Source organism: Musca vetustissima, unplaced genomic scaffold (assembly GCF_032173495.1).
Source record: "Musca vetustissima isolate MV318-11 ecotype Yass unplaced genomic scaffold, APGP_CSIRO_Mvet_v1 utg19604, whole genome shotgun sequence".
Taxonomy (NCBI): Eukaryota; Metazoa; Arthropoda; class Insecta; order Diptera; family Muscidae; genus Musca; species Musca vetustissima.
Genome location: NW_026878789.1, coordinates 165705 through 182972, shown reverse-complemented (window position 1 = coordinate 182972; position 17268 = coordinate 165705). Strand labels below are relative to the sequence as shown.

At 32.6% G+C, this 17268-nt stretch overlaps 1 protein-coding gene across 1 annotated transcript in view; it reads left to right on the top strand.

The window, feature by feature from the left end:
* Positions 1–17268, top strand: part of LOC133323567 (protein dead ringer) — a 42664-nt gene that overhangs the window by 17038 nt on the left and 8358 nt on the right. The window contains exons 2-6 of the mRNA XM_061532482.1: positions 3769–3923; positions 4003–4156; positions 4225–4501; positions 4655–4755; positions 15855–15927. Of these exons, the coding sequence (XP_061388466.1) occupies positions 3769–3923; positions 4003–4156; positions 4225–4501; positions 4655–4755; positions 15855–15927 (760 nt within the window). The remainder of the gene's footprint in view (positions 1–3768; positions 3924–4002; positions 4157–4224; positions 4502–4654; positions 4756–15854; positions 15928–17268) is intronic.

The following is a 17268-nucleotide window of genomic DNA, read 5'->3' as shown; positions in this document are numbered from 1 at the left end:
ATATGAAAACATTCCGTTTTATTATTATTTTGTTATACTTCTTTCCATTAGTATTCAAGACTTAAGAATAAATTTAAATATATCTATATGATATAAAAAATTTTATTTTATTTATTTTTTTGCTAATGATAATTTGAATTTTAAATTGTGCGGTACTGTAAATAGGAAATAAATTTGAAATGGAATTATTTTGCTTTATATATATTTAAAAATGGAAGTACTGATTCTTATGTACCAATCAATGTATATATTCCGGAAATAAAAATATATTGGACCCAAAAAATAGGATTTTAGAAACATGATCTCACAAAATATTTACTTGCAAAGCTATGCATGCTACATACATATAATATATTCCAAATCTTCCCGAATCAAAAATAGAAATTTGTGATAGGGCGCTGTAACAAAACGCCTAAAATTCAGCATTATTCAATGGTAGATGTAGACTTTTTAATTAATATGCTTACATCATGCATCCAAATAAACTTTTAATGCCTAGTTTGCAAGACAACTAAAGGGGACCCCCCCCAATTCTCGTGGTTAACATTTTTTTATTTAATTCGAATCAAGAATGTCCCTACAAAATTTCAAGTGAAAATCTCAAGAACCCTTGAAGATATAGCCGATTTATTGTGTCAGCATCAAGTGAAGGCTAAAGGGCTTCTCAAACTTTAAACCCGTTTTTCTCTTTTGCGAATGACGGGCACGATAACTCGAAAACTAATAATGTGTTCCCTTAAATATCCATTCATATGTACATTTCTTTTGAATACCGATCCAAATTTTCTAGTATTTCTGGTAGGTGATTTTTTTTTATTGTGTCCGAACTTAATGGAAAAATGGCACACTATTTCCAGTTTATAAATATTAAAATTCAATCATTGAATTGTAATAATCGCTAAGACCACTTAAATAAGCAATTAGTTCCTCATTGTAATGGATATGTTGGTGACTAGATAAATATTTTCATTGTCAACGACTATTTTCCTACTATCAATCGAGCCGTTTTCGTATTTGCTTCTTGTTTTATGATTGTGCTCAAAATGCACAACAATTACAATGAATTATATTCCGATAATGGAAAAATTTAATTGAGTTTTTATCAAACAATTTTTACAGGCGTAGCACGTTGTTAGACACAACTACATTTGTAACAACACATGTACATACATGCACCATTAAATATGTTGTGTATGTGTTCGCTGGTGGGCTCGCTGATGGCTGTGGGTTTGTGTGCACTGGCATACATGCAATAAGATAAAGACAATAGCGGGGGTTTTATGTGCATTAAATGATTGACATTTGTTTTGTATTTTAAAAAAACAAAACATATAAATTGCAGGTAGCGCAGTGATAAGAGCGAAGGAGACGCCAACTTCTCATTTTTGCCACTGTGCCAATAAAGCCCAACCACTTAACAAAGAAGCCACCATTTGCAAAGCGATCCACGATATCAGGGCAAACTTTACTATTCAATGTACAGTACAGTGCTGTACACAAACTTCCTCGGAAATATTCAAACGTTATTTTCGCATAGTACCCGCGTTTTGGCTATTCGCGGTTTGTGGCGTGCATTGCAGCCGTATCGCCATCATCGGAATTATATCGGAATAGTTTGTAATGTACCTATAATACGTACATATATTGTATGTGTGTATTCTTGTTTATCTTTACATTTGTAGAACTGCATAACGTTTCAGCGAAGTGACAGCTACATGCATAAAACAACAAAAATGACATTATATTGTAATTACTTTTGTTAGGTTTATTGCATTTGAACATCGACACACATCAATATCAATATTTTAACAGGTAGAATATTTTCAAGTTATTTACTTTTGATAAAAAAGAATGGGGAATTTACCTAATGAGTTTTTCAATGAATTATAAAATGATAATTGTTAGAATTTGTATTGAATTTTTACTAATTTTACTAACCACTATCGTAATGTTTCACGAATAATGTGAAAATGTTATATTTTTAATGTTTATAGGGCATAAATACCAGCATAATAAATACAAATCAACATAATAATTATACACATGAAATTGTTACATACATTCGTCCATGCAACTCCCCTGCTACTTTTTACGACCCTTTTTCTTGAATTTATTCTCCCTTTCATTCTTCTTACCTCCTTCTCCTAAGAAATCCGTAGAATTCATCAGATTTGCTAACAAAAATTGTATGTGTAAGCTGCGACTTAGAAAATCTCGATATCAAAAATGTCAACAACAGCAGACGTTGTGATGTCTGAAGTATATTTTTAATCAATTACAATTTTTTGTCTATAATGTTTATATTTCAAGTGTTTTTGTTTATGCAATATTTATTGTACTAATACATAGGCTTCCTTGAATTACACGAAAATCACATTTTTACTGCAAATGTTCAAAATCAATATCATTCACTATTCTCTTTATCAGCAATAATAATGAACTTGTTATATTGTTCATTGACTCCATTAACGTGGCCAATAGCACAAAAAATAAAAAAGACCAATAACGAAAACCCCATTAGCATAAATTCACGAAGAGTTCAGTAGAGCTTTTGTCAGTTAACTTGTAAACACGAAAAAAGAGTTCAATTAAATATTTGACAAATTATTTTTGTTGTTAGATAAACACGATAAACTGCTATCGCTAATGATGTCTGCTTGCCTGGGCCCGTTATCGACCGTAGATGGAATCGATTCTTATTAGGAAAAATCTGATACAATCATCGACAAACCATTAATATAGCACAATAAAAACACGTTCATCATAATTAAATAGTTGAGCAGATTTATAAGACGCAAACGCTCATGGACTGATCATAATTGTGTGTGTATATTTGTGTTCAGATCATTTAAAACATTCCTAACTAATATGAGCATAGGTAAATTTATTTGTAGATATGTATATTTGTGTGATTAAAAATGACCACGGGTCATAGCATGTTTTTTAATGGTGTTGTCTTCAATTAAATCAAAAGCATTCTCATGCCCTGCAGATGATAAATATCATCAGAGTCGATTGTTTCAGAGTGTATGTGGATGTGTGAGTGTGTTTGTGTATCGTCTTAAACATTCACAATCGTGAATTGGCTTTGAGAAAAAAATATAGCAAAATCCACCAAATGTGGTTCGACGAAATCATTTATCATATTTTCATTCATATTTTAGTCCAAATGGATAGAGGGATGAATGGAACAGTGGGCCAACAAACATTTCGCGGCAAAGGCTAATCCACTGAGGCAAGGGGAAAGACAATAACATCGACATTTGTAAGCGACCAATCGATCATTGGTTCGATCGATTTAATGAATGAATGAATGAATGAATAGCCGACTGCTAGCTTTTCTGCTTTGCTCGCCGAACTATCCGCATGAATGAACGGCGATATTGGGGCTTTACGAATTAACAACAAAGTTCAACGGCCAGGAAATGATGTTGCAAAACTGTTCTCATTATCTAAACTAAGGGCAACGGACATTAAACTAGATATTGTGGTTAACACGTTAGGGTCGGATTTAATTTTAAATTCTATTATTCACAATCAATGTTTTGGTTTTAATTTGGTTTAATCTACGAAGAGATTGACATTTTTATTTTTCCCACAAAATTATTTTATTTATTTGTAATAATTTCTCTTGGCTTGTTGATTCTAAGCAAATATTGGTCAAAGCGCACTGCTTGTCTCTGTACATGCGGAAAATTAAAATGTCTTATGGTTTGCACTTCTCCAATGAAATTACAATTTGTTTCTTTGTTTGCTTCTCTCTTGCAGTCACACGAACTCCACTCGGATGATGAACTACGCGATTGCGATTCCGACGAAGGAGACCACATGGCTAGAGTTAGTTCTCGCCTAAATGCGTCCATGACTAGCAATGGTGGTGGTGACATCAGTGGGCATGAACACGCCAGCGATATGCAAATGAGGTTTGTCTTTTTCTTGTTGTAATCTCATTTTTGTTGGTTTCGGTTTATGTAAACGCTTTAAATTTCTTCACGTCTATAGCCATCACCATCACCAGTTCCCAGCAAATCATCCTCTAAATGCTCTCAACAATATTATGGGTATGGGTGGTTTGCATGGAATACCCAGTCTACAGCACAATGACGTATTGGAGAAGCTTAAAATGCAAGTCCGTGACATGAAAGTGGGCTTAATGGTAGGACCTGATTGTATTTTTGTTTATGTAATGAAAACCTATAAAATAACGACTTCTTCACACATTAGGATCAGGAATACGCGGCTGCACACGCGGCAGCTTTTGGGGCAAATGTTTTATCGTCGCCAATAAATACAGCGTTTTCACTGCCACCCACAACAATGGCATCCTTTACACATGCCGCCCAGACATTGGCAGCACAGGCCAACAATAACCTAGGCTCCCATTTGAGTGCAAGTACACCGACAGCTCCAACGTCTGCTGCAGCTGGGCCATTTTCGAATGGAAACCACAACAATTCCAACTTTTCCTTTACCTCGCCTACAGCACCAAATCCAAAAGACGGTAAGTAAACGAAACATTAAAATTCCCAGATTTTAAAGAAATAATTCTATTCATCAGTTCATCTAACTTGTTTAAGGCACCCCGTTGGAAGCTACCCTTCTAATTAACAAAATGTGTGTTTTTTATTTTTTTATCTTGTGTCCCTTCGTTTAGCGAATCCTGCCTCAAATTCCTCAACATCCAGTGAAACATCGAATTCGTCGCAACAAAACAATGGTTGGAGTTTCGAAGAGCAGTATAAACAAGTTCGTCAGGTAAGTGAAACCCATGTGGTCGGTCTGTTTGCCGTTTGTTCATAATTAAAGAAATTCTGTCATCAGCATCATTAGCAATATTTCAATAAAATACACGAAAAACCCGGAAGTATTTAAAAAATCAATGATTCCTTGGCGACCATTTTCTAAAATTGAAGATGAAGACTAAATTTTTTAATTTCTTGTTTTTGTTGAGTTGCATCACAGAAATACAATTTGTCCGTTATCAGTTATTTTTAGAGCGGAAATTACAACATTCGATGTTTTAAATCGTGGTGTTTTTGGTTAAGCTGCCTTCACTATGGTAACTTTGCCAAAAATACTAGAAGGGGTGTGAATTCCTGCAAATAATACGTTTTATTTTTAACATCCTGTTGATATGCTATATTAAGACATATTTGAAACATATCAAACAGCAAGTGGTTGTTTTGAATATTCAGACGTTGGCAAACTACTTAATTCATTCTGTTCATCTGTTATTTCTATTTCAAATTGGGTTGCTCTCAGGCTCAATTATATGCTTTTCTAATTTCCCATCAACCACGCTAAGACGATTCCTTTTATTCTCTACGCAAATTATTTGTGGCGAATTCAATTATGTTGCAATTCACAGTGGAACTTTCCACATCTAACTAAAAAAAATACAACCCATAAATAGTGTGAACCACAGCAGCCTACGGATATAAAAATCCAACAAACCGATCCACCACCATTCAACTAGCTTCGTTTACATCGTTTTAAGGATGAAAGTAATCAAGTTGATGGTAATTAACGTAAATTCGTCTCGTAAGCCTTTGCAAAGAATACCACATTGCATTGAATTGGCCAGTTTATATGTGCTATTTGTGAAGGATAACCACTGTTCTATTAAGTCTATTGCCGTTGGCCTGTGTTTTGCGGTTAAACGTTTACTTTACTTTTAACAGCGTATAGCTAATAGATGTACAGACGTTATCCAATGGACTGTATTCCGTCAAACTATTTATTTCTTATAGAGAAAATACAATTGGAACTCGAATATTTTCCATAGTGGTCTTGGTAAATAATCTATATTATTTTTTGACTTATATCTTTCCTTATAAGAAGCTTACTGGCTTAACTGTAAAATGGCATATGGTACTATGGGTAATGAAAATTATAATCTAAATAGAAAACTTTTGAGAGTTTTTTAAAATTAGTTAAAAACAATGTTGTTTTATTTAAAAAATATTGTTTAATTTGTTAAATTTTTTAATTTATTTATTTTCCATTCTTTTCATAGAGAAATATTTTCTCTAGAACTGCCGAATTGAAACAAACGCTGTCGTCAACAATGACAACATCGATCTTTTGGCCAAAAAATAATTTAAATAAAAATAACATCATATTTGCTACACTTAGTATACCTGTGTTTATGTATGTATTTCGATATACGTGGATACATTGAAACGTTAAAATACATTTGTATGTAGATCACAAACAACGTATTTTAGAAGGCGTTACCGAATAATTAATTATTCGTATTTCATCTTTTAATATTTACTCACATGTTTGTATGTATGTATCCACATTTGGTATGGGTGTGTGTGTGTACGAGTACGCGTCTAATGGTGGACGGAAGATAATGAAAATTATTCACACGAACATAGGACCATATACACTCTTACGCCCTGCTCTACATATGAAAAACTTAATGATGTTCGAATGGGGCCTAAAGCCATTTGGCATCAACTCATTCTCATCGTACAGCATTGACTATTTTCAAATTGGGAGAATATTGAAAGATGTGTTTCCATGTTTGTCTTCTTCATATTATTGACTATTATTTTTAATATACTATTTTGTCTTTGTGATCGAACTAACAACTTATTGATCGACAGTACCATGATTTTCCGGAATGGACAAACCTAGACCTAAATCATACTAAATCATCATAAAAGGTTTAAAAGTATTCGATTGCAAACAAAGAAATAATATTTATGGTATTGTAAAACAATATTAGAGATGAAAAACCTTCAATTTTATTTTCGCCTTTTTTTATGGTATTCAAAATTTATTAAACAAAAATATGCCAACATAATAATTTTGACATAAAGCGGGCACATGTCGGACATTAAGTCGAATTGCAAGAAATACACAACCCTATATCATGCCCTATAAATAAGGTTTACCAGGTGGCGAATTCATGTCTTTGTCTTCTTTTGTTGTCAACTTTTTAGTCGCGAAATACCAACCAGGATAAAAACTTCAAACAAAAAGTTGAAGTAAGAACGTTGACTTAAAGACAACATAACTTTCTTCAATTCCCTGAGGATGATTGAGAATCCAATCGAAATATTGGAAACAATAAATATTAAAAATCAAAATTAAAAACGATTTTTACTTTTAAAAAGCCTACAGCCGAACTAATACAACAAAGATAAAACTCAAAATATTTTTCTCAAAAACGTTATTATAGTAAAAATATTTGTTGTTTCAAAAGAATAAATTTTGATAGTCAATGAAGACTTCAGCTGGCTTACCCTGTATTTACATTTTCTGTCAAAGGTTGTTGTGCGGAAAATATCATTAAATGTATTTTGCACTTTTTGAAGACGCTCAACAATATTTAAAGCGTTGACATTTGGGCATATTAGAATAATTTGTATACAAATTGATAATTATATCGATGCCTCTGTAAATTACAACTATGGTTTTGTTATAGATATGTAAAACTGTGCCATGTTTTTAAATGATGAACTTATGTCATGTACAGACGGGCGTCGTTCGCTCTCTCATTCGTTGTTCGACCCTTAATTATGAAGTAATTACTTAGTTCCCCATACAAAATTGTCGGAGCGAACACCGACTTTTGTACGTTGTTCAATTTGAATCACTCTCCGAATAACCAAGATATTTGTCCCAACCCTAACAATTGAGAGAATTTATCGAAAATAAATTAATTTTGACAGCATGAAAATATTTGTGAAATTTTCAAACTTTTTCAGTAAAATTGAAAATGATGAATGAAAATAAAAAAAATTCTATTTTTTTTATATATGCAGAAGGAAGTAAATTTTGTAATCTACAAAATGCAATACGTATTTCTTTCCCTTTGGTTCTAATTAGCGTACAAAACGAGAAACCAATTTGGGGAAACCCAAACAAAAAATTCTCCAATTTTTTTATGTGACATTTCAATTGAGAATAAATGAAAATATACTCAAAAAACAATACTTTCAGAAAAAAATGGAAAACATGAATTAAAAGTAAATAGATATGGGTTCATACTATAGTCAGGAGAAAGATAATTATATTTTCTATTTAGATCCATATATGATTCACGCAAATATATGTTACAATTTTGGTGTAAAACTAGAAACAAAAAAATTGAAATAAAAAACTCTGATGACATGAATTTAAAATAGTGTTGTATGAACGGGTTAATTCATGTACGTAATTCTGAGAGCGAACTACGTTGTTCGAATGCCCGTCAGAACATAGCATTAATAGTGACAATATTTGGTCTGTCTGCGCATTTTTCGAGTAATGATTACTCAGTAAGAGTCAGTGAGAATAAGAGAGATTATTCTTCTTGAAACATTAAGAGCACAAAACATATAAAGGCAGCATTTTGTACAAAATTTCAAAATTGTTCAAAAATACATGAGTTGACATTTATATCCATTGCTTTTTGTTTGAACAAAACTTTACTGAATAAATTTTCCCACTGAGATTCTTCAATACCCAATAATACAAAATAGCTGTAATATTGTTTTAATATTGTTTTTTACACGAGGCTATAATGTCAAATGATTGTAAAGTTGTAGCTGTAATCTTATGACATTTCCTGCATTCAATAACCAACGTTTTAAAATCTATTTATGGTGCCTAATGATGTCTGTGTTACATTTTACTTTTGAAATGCATTTTCTGATGCACCTATACCATAATGAGATGGATGCGCTTCATTGAGCATAATATTGAAAATGTGTTGTTGGCTTCAGCACAATACAAATATTTCGACCTAGCCAAAATTACGTAAATATGTGTTTTACAAAATGTCGTTTGCAGGAGGCTCTGATCGGGTGCATTTTCATAGTTTTAATATTTTCCATAAAACAAATTATTCTATATTTATAAATTTACGGCATCTATGAAGTGATTAAATATAAAATCTTTTCACTTTTTTATCATCAAACTAAGTTTAACTGTGGACCTTCCACATATGATAGAAAAGCTGCATTTCAGGTTTTGGAGGATTGTGTTAGTTTATTGAATTTCAAGTTCCTAATAATAACATTTAAAATAAATGCATCGTGTATGATTTAAACATTTCGAAATCCAATAATGCCAAAATGAATCATTATAAGAAACGCTTTTATTTATAATATTGAATAATAACCGATTATTGAATACAAACAATATTTTCGGTTACGCAAATAATTACGCTTTTTTTGCATAGTACTTCGTTTATTAAACCAAAAAATATAATTGTAGCAGTTCTGTTAGGTTTATGTATATTGAAATTTCATATTTTAATCCCTCAAAGGGAGGGAACTACGTAAGAGATCTTCACCCAGCCAAAGACGTCCATTGTAAGATGTATTGTTTTTGTGGCCATAGTTATTTTTACATTTTTGACTTTCATTAATCAATGTCAATTTTTATATTTGTTATTTATATTTTGTTGGTGCAGAGTAATTATGTGCGCGAGTATTCACGTCTTGTATCCCCACACAACCATGAGAATCCAATATCCATTCGCATGTATGTATATATGTGTCGATATATACATATATAGGATCCCTTAATTACAGTTTATGTTGAGTTTTCCATGCTGAGTAATTTAATTTCAATCTGTTGTTAATTTAGAATATAAGTATGTACATACATTATTGATGTTCAATTTTATCTGAAACAAAGAACTGTATGCCGACATTGGTATACTATTTTTAAATATATGCCATTGTCCGGTCTTACTGCTTCTGAAATCAACGGAAATTACTGAATTGCTTATTACACTGGGTACAAAATATTGTTTGAAATATATAATCTCTAATAATAGGGCGAATTGAAGTGAAATGGAAATGTTAAATTTCAATCGCATTTCCAATATTTTTCATAATATTTATGGAATTCCCTCGCAATTGTTGAATGTTATTATTACTATTAAAATTAAGATTTCCTATTCAAAATGAAGTTGAAGCATTTCAATAGCTGGCAATGAACAATAACATGGAATTTCCCCGGGATATTCCGTAAATATTTTTTTTTAATTGTAACTTTGCTTTGTTAATAATTACTGTTATTTTTCTTACTGTTTATAAATGAACATACATAAATGTGGTGAGTGTTCTAAATGTTACGAATTATAAAATAAATACAAAACAAGAGATAACAACATCAATCCAATAAGTATATCTAATATAGAAGAAGACGTAAAATGTATATATATATATATATAAACTAGTTCCGATACAGACATATGGACTTGTAGGGTTTGTAAATCTACAGAGTAGTCGTAGAGCCGAAATTTATTGTTGACCGACAAGGACCGACAACAATATGAAATTTGCAAACTACAACATTACAACGAGTATACAGACTATACTTACGTTTTGCTACGTTGACTCTGCCGGTCTTCTATGGGTTGTTTTCAAATTGTTTAAATGTAAAAATTCAATATTATTTTTTGATTAGGCGGTAAACCTTTTTAAACTTCAAGAATTTGAGAATTCGTTACAAATCAATTGATTTTGAAATCAATATGTCTACAGTTATGTTGCGAAACTGTTAAATAATAATTGGATTTTCACATCATGTTTTAATGACAGGTTATGGCTACATACAAACATTTCACATTTGTTTTCAGATTTATGTTATTTGTTGTATTAACTTGTTTGTATTGGTCTACTTCTTTAGCCACGATTGCCGAACGAATTACTTGTACCTTTGATTCTTAGTTGATAAAAAGCTGTCATCTAAAAATTAAATAATTGAATTCTGCAGTATTTACTTATAATACCGGATAAAATATCGGCAATCGCAGAATTTAACATAAAACTAGGCAAACGAGATATTAGATGCATGCACAGTATCGGCCAACCAAACCCCTTAGTACAGGTTTTTAAATGATAATTTTTTACGAAAACAATGTTATACAATTTGTTTTTATTTTTCATATAATTAATTTATAACTTTACATAATTTTTTTATAAATTAAAAAAAATATATATATATATATATACATATATATACACATATATATATATATATACATATGTATATATATATATATATATTAAGTCGGATATGCAGGCGTACAAAACTAAAGCACCCCCTAGTTTAAAGCATAAAAAACTATTCATATTTTGTTACATATTCTTTATTGTGGAGGACAACTATACATTTTTTAAATATAAAGGATATACAATTATTTATTATTGCAAATAAAACTTCATTGGTTTGGCATTTTTGATTAATTGTTGAGTTTATGATCTGCAACAAGTTCTGGATTGGATTAATATCAGAGAATTGAACGCTTAACCAAATTTAGCGTATGTTTTGTGTCGTTATCTCGCTGGAATGTCTTTAATTCACATCGCGATCATTCGTGAGGGTTTATAAGTTGCAAAAACTTGTTAGCTAGCCTAGAAATTATTGATCGATTATTAATGTATTTTGCACCAAATTGCAGCCTGAACAAGCAAAGTTTGTTGGAGTTCATTAACTCAAAAATTAACCAAAAACCACAGGAAAAATATCCTGGAAAGCAATATCGTCTGAAATAATTAAAACTGTAATGCCCTATATGGGTAAAGGATGTGCTAGTGTCTTCCAGAATAAAGGATACGAAATATACTGTAATGCCCTATATGGGTAAAGGATGTGCTAGTGTCTTCCAGAATAAAGGATACGAAATATTGATTTTAATACTTCTCTGTACTTTAGATTAGGGGGTGATTTAGTTTTGTAAGTTTGAATATGCGACTTAAATGTTCATTAAAAAAATATCATTTAAAAAATGTACTGATGAGTGTGTATGTCGATGATATTAGGAAAATGCTCGTTTCAATGTAATTTATATTCCGATTTAACGTTATTCCTTTCTTCATTTAGCTCATAATAAATGACACAAACCAGAATTACTGAGAATTGTAATAATAATAATAAGAAGAAAAAAAAGAAACATGGGACAAGTCATATGGAAATCTGAATACTTGAATTCATATGAAATCGTTAATCGTCATATGAACAAATGACATACACTGCATATGCATACTCGTATATCGTTTTATTGAACATATCGTTTAGGATAAAAATACCCAATACCCATATAAAAGAGCATAAGTGTGTATGTGCAACATGAATTTAATACACATACACATAAAAACGCTATAGGATATATGACCATCAATTAATGGACTCAACAAACACGGTTTTAAATTCATCAACATGTGTTTGAAAGCGAGCACATTTATTGCATCCAGCAGTGGAGTGAGTGTATGGGCGGGCGGGTACTTGTGTGTTAGTGAGTGAGCGAGCGAGCGAGCGAGAAAAACAAACTTAGGTAGGCTCTAATAAAATATGAATAAACTGGACAAACGAGATAATGATTTCGATTTCCAAGAATACTGCATATGCACATAATTACGGTTAAAAATGGTTCAAAAATCCTCCGAACAGAGTTATCTGGATTAGCGGACGGGTGGTTATTACTTACGTGGCTGACAGAGTAACTAGAAACAAAGGAAGAAAACAACAACAACTAAAGTGGTAGCACAACCTTTTTGCCACCACGTTAGAGGTAGCATAAACGCGTTTATTTTATCACTGGATCAGATTATGAAAAAATGTCTGCTTTATTTTATGGCTGGATTCGGGTTTTGATTGGTCTAAAAATTTCCCCTACGATTAATATACAGAACTTATTGTTGTGAATGATTGATGCCGTCGTTGTTGTTGCTGCCGTCGTCGTTATAATCCTCTCTGTTCTTCGTGTGTGTTTGGTTCGCTGAGTTGTTGTTGTTAGCGTATCTATTCTGTACTCAAAAGCAGGTTTAGCGTGTCGCTTATTTTATAAGAGAGGTTGCTGTTGTTGTTGTTGCACGATCATTAATATCATTTGTCTTCTGCTTGTTTTGCCGTTACCGCCGTCGATTTCTAACAGAAAAAGTAACAACGTTTTCAATTCGATAACACTAACACCACCATATTTGAACTCAGGTCAACCATAAATGTTTTTCAATTTGTCCGTTTCGAGTGCGTGTGTATGTATGTCTGAGACTGTATGCGATTAGAAATAAATGTCGTGTGCATGTGTGTTTTATGTACTGAATGGAAAGTGCGTACCACTCTTTAGCGTGTGAATATTTGTGTTTGTGTGTGTGTTTATGTGCTCTTTGAACGCACTGAGAGTACCGTCGACATCGTCATCGTAATATTTGGTTGATTGTGCGTATGTCTCTCTATTTTTAGTCGATTAAAGACCTTTGATATTGAAACATCATTGGACCATTAAAAGCGGATAAAACTACAAACAGTGCGGCAAGAAATACTTAATAAAAATACGAACAAATTGAAAGCATCACCCAGTGATGTTAGTCAATCAAGTATAAATAATAATAAAGTGTACACGAGTGATTAGAAAAAATAGGCAATAGCAAATTATTAACAAATAATTAAAATAAACAATAACTACGAAACAACATCAACAACATATATCATAAGTGAAGAAGAAGAAGATACAAAGTTTCTGCATTTGTCGGATTAACATTACACTGTCGCTTGACATAACCTTGAGATAACTTTTGCAAACAAAATGTTGATATCTGAGGATCAAATTCAAGAGGTAAGTTTAACAGCTTTGGATCATTGCACGGATAAGATGGATGGTCACTCACTTTTGATTGATACCACACTGCTACGCCTACAAAGCAGGATTTATGGCCGCGCTAATAATAAACTCTTTTTTTTTTGAAAGAAAAGAAAAAACAAAGAACAAAGGCATAAGAAGCAACAGTAAAAAAGCAGTTCCTAAAAACGCCTTAATATTTGAAAAATCTTGCCGGGATACATATTTCTGCAGAGAAGATGGTATCGACACCATCGTGATCTGCTATACTATCTCTATGACCATCCTTAGCACCTGCAGATGCAGTAGTGTAAACCGCACTGCTATTTTCACAAAGGCATGCTTTAAATTAATACTATTCTACTTCGTGGTATAGTCGGATCAACACCAAAAATATGAAAGCCAAATCATTTCGTTGCAACCAAAGTTTAGTCGGCGAAGGCGAAAAAACAGAACCGCATACATTAACACTTCTGCAAGTCAATACTAACATAGCACAGAATATTTTGTCTACAACAAATTTTACGAGGGAATTGAAGTCATTCAACCATTCTACGAAAACTATATGAATTTCCAAATCCTCCACCTAGTATATAACAATATAATTATAATAGCTGTAATGGTCATAGTAATCTTGGGTGCAACTAAATTGGAAGTTTTATTAATTTTCTTTATCGCCTATATATCGACTGAGAGCAATCTATCAAGTACAACCAAAAATGTTTTAATGCCTTCGCGGCATTTTCATGGATTCATTTAATTTTTCAATTAAATATTCAATTTTTCATTATTTTACTTCGTTCTCTCTGGTGTGTTTCCACCCAGAGGCGATCTTAAAATGTACATGCCTTCTACCTCTGAAACCTCCATATTGATTTTGTTTTTAATCATTTTTTAAGTCGTTAAAATATTCATTGCCCGAGAACATTTCCATAATATGCCTATGATTCGGTTTGGGTATATGGTTATCATTAGAAAAAATTAAAAATAAACAAAAGATGGAAGATGGAAGTGAATAATTAATAATAAATACAAATTATATCAAGCCAAGAGAACAATGCCTATTAAGACGAATTTAGTATCTTAAAATGTAACTATTTATTAGGTATGGATATTTTAATGATCCTGAGATTTATTAAAATTAACTTAAACTATACGATAGATTATGTTTTATAATCTTTGTGGAAAAATTTGTGAGTGTTACTTAAATTAATTAACAATATATAAAGATTGTTGATGCATTTGTGATTATTTTTTATTTATGTGATTATATGTGTATACATATTTATTCACGATAGTGTGATTTCTCTGATATTCATATGCCATTTGGTTCATACGGTCGTCGCCGTCTTTTACTTTACCAGACATTTTTTTGGTGATTATAGGTTTCATTCGGTTAAACACCGGTTGTCAAATTACAGTCGTTTGCGCATAATGATTTGCGTGCGTTGCAAGCCTTTTTCATGACCAGTAGCTAAGCTCAGGGTTTGAGCTTAATTTTCGACAGAAAGAAACTCATATTTATGGCATTTAATGGAATTGAGCAGTGTTAAGTGCACACCAATTTTGCTAATGTAAATATTTTCCTGGGGATTTAAGTGATTTATTGGTTGCAACGGCATTGTGAATAGCCCAATTAGATTGTTCATCCCGATTATCCCTCTTCAAATGCTATTATCACACAGTAAACAAAAACATACCTGGGTGATCTTACCACATTGGGCAACACGACGGTGGCAAATATCGCAATGGAATTAGAGGGAATACACATTTTCCTTTGTTAGTGCGCACATAATTATCCTGTTAAAGGCATGCGTCCTTGCCAAGCACCAATGATGAAAGCGTGCGTTGCCCACTGTTGCTCTGACATTGGCTGGCTATTCATGGGCTTATTATCAACACCACCCTGGGTGATTGTGGACACAGGCTTAAGAGCGCAATACAAACGATACTCATTCTGCTACTGTAAACAAGCATCCGAATGATAAAGATCTTCTTACCGGCATAAACCCACCACCGTGTACTACCGTGATATAAAAGGCGATGTTGGGAAATGTCGATTCATTGTGATTTTACTTCAACACAACCTGACACACTTCGGGTTTTGGGAGAGTTTATTGTTTTTCAGATCATAAGGCGGCGGCATCTGTGAAAGTGTCAAAATATTATTTTGTCGGGTTCCTTTTTCAAATGCATTTACCTCTCCACTTTGTGATGCCTTTTAACGAATAATGTGTGTACTGTTGATGTCTAAATGTAATTTTCTCTTTATTTATCTTTGCAGTTGTACGAAATCAACGATGACCCAAAGCGAAAAGAATTCTTAGATGATTTATTTTCTTTTATGCAGAAAAGAGGTAAGTAAAATAAAATAAGAACTTAATTAAATTCAAAATATAATTTGCAGTCAATTAAAATGTTATCGTGGAATATGTTAAAAAAATACTTGGTCTGCACATACTTACACGTCTTTTTATGAATAGTGTTCCCGAAAAGATAGAATATTGACATGGTCGCACATATTTTTAATATCAGGGAATCTTTTAGTTTATTAATTGTCATCAAAGTGGAAAGGGGGAAGGGGTGACGTCAGGGCAAGATCAATACGAGTAAATGTTAATGTTGTTTGTTTAATGGCGTCTTCTGAGGCATTTCTGGGACTTTTATTGTGAGTGTTATGACTGGCAATAAAAAATATTTATAAATGCATTAAATATTGTTGTTGTTGCATTCGTACAATAAACAAAAAACAATTTGGGGAGGACCGCATTATGCATTGAATATCATACAAACTGCACCAACAAAACACACGGAGGCCCACTGCAATGCCTTCGTCGCTACGACATCGGGTATACGCGGACTATTGGGGCATCATCATTATTAACGACTCATCGTGTCCCCACTACACACGTACAGCAGCAGGCTTTTCTACTTAGGAAGTCAGTTTTTTTTTGCCCCCGGAATATTTTTGAGTGTGTTGATGCTTGCATTTGAATTCATCTAACCATTATTATTGGGGCGACAGGATAGGTCTGGGGGTGTCTGCCTCATGGAAGGGGGAAGACACGGTCGTACAATTTCATTAAAATTTCAAGAACATCAACGTCAACATGATTGCTAATGACATGATCAACACTTGAACGATTCGTCACTTCACAAGGCATGTCATAAAAACACAAACGTATTCACTGCTTACCCCTGCCGTCTGCCAGCCTGAGCAACGCATTTTTCGTTGCTCAGCTAACAGAAAGCAAAAATGCACTCAAAACGTGAACGGTGGCATTTTGGAAACAAATAAATAAACAAGAAATCACAATCAGGAACGTCGTTCGTTCTCATTTTATTGTTTATGTAGTATTTGATGGTAGTTCGATCAAGCAAATTATGTTAATTAAATGTCCAATGTATAGACATAAATTTCCACTTGTACTTGGGAAATTACCACATAAAATATTCTCTCAATAAAGTGGAAGTTTGTTGGTCCACAAATGTCAAATGCAAATCGATACAGATGCACACACTTATTATGTTCATATGTATGTGTGTATATAAGCACAAACACATGAAATATTTTGTTTTGGACCCTTTTAGCTATAGGTCTCAAATATCGAATACGCGCATAGACTATCTACCAGGACGTTGTTGCACTCATTTAATGCTGCATCCATCAGTCAATGTGTCACAATGTATCACACCAT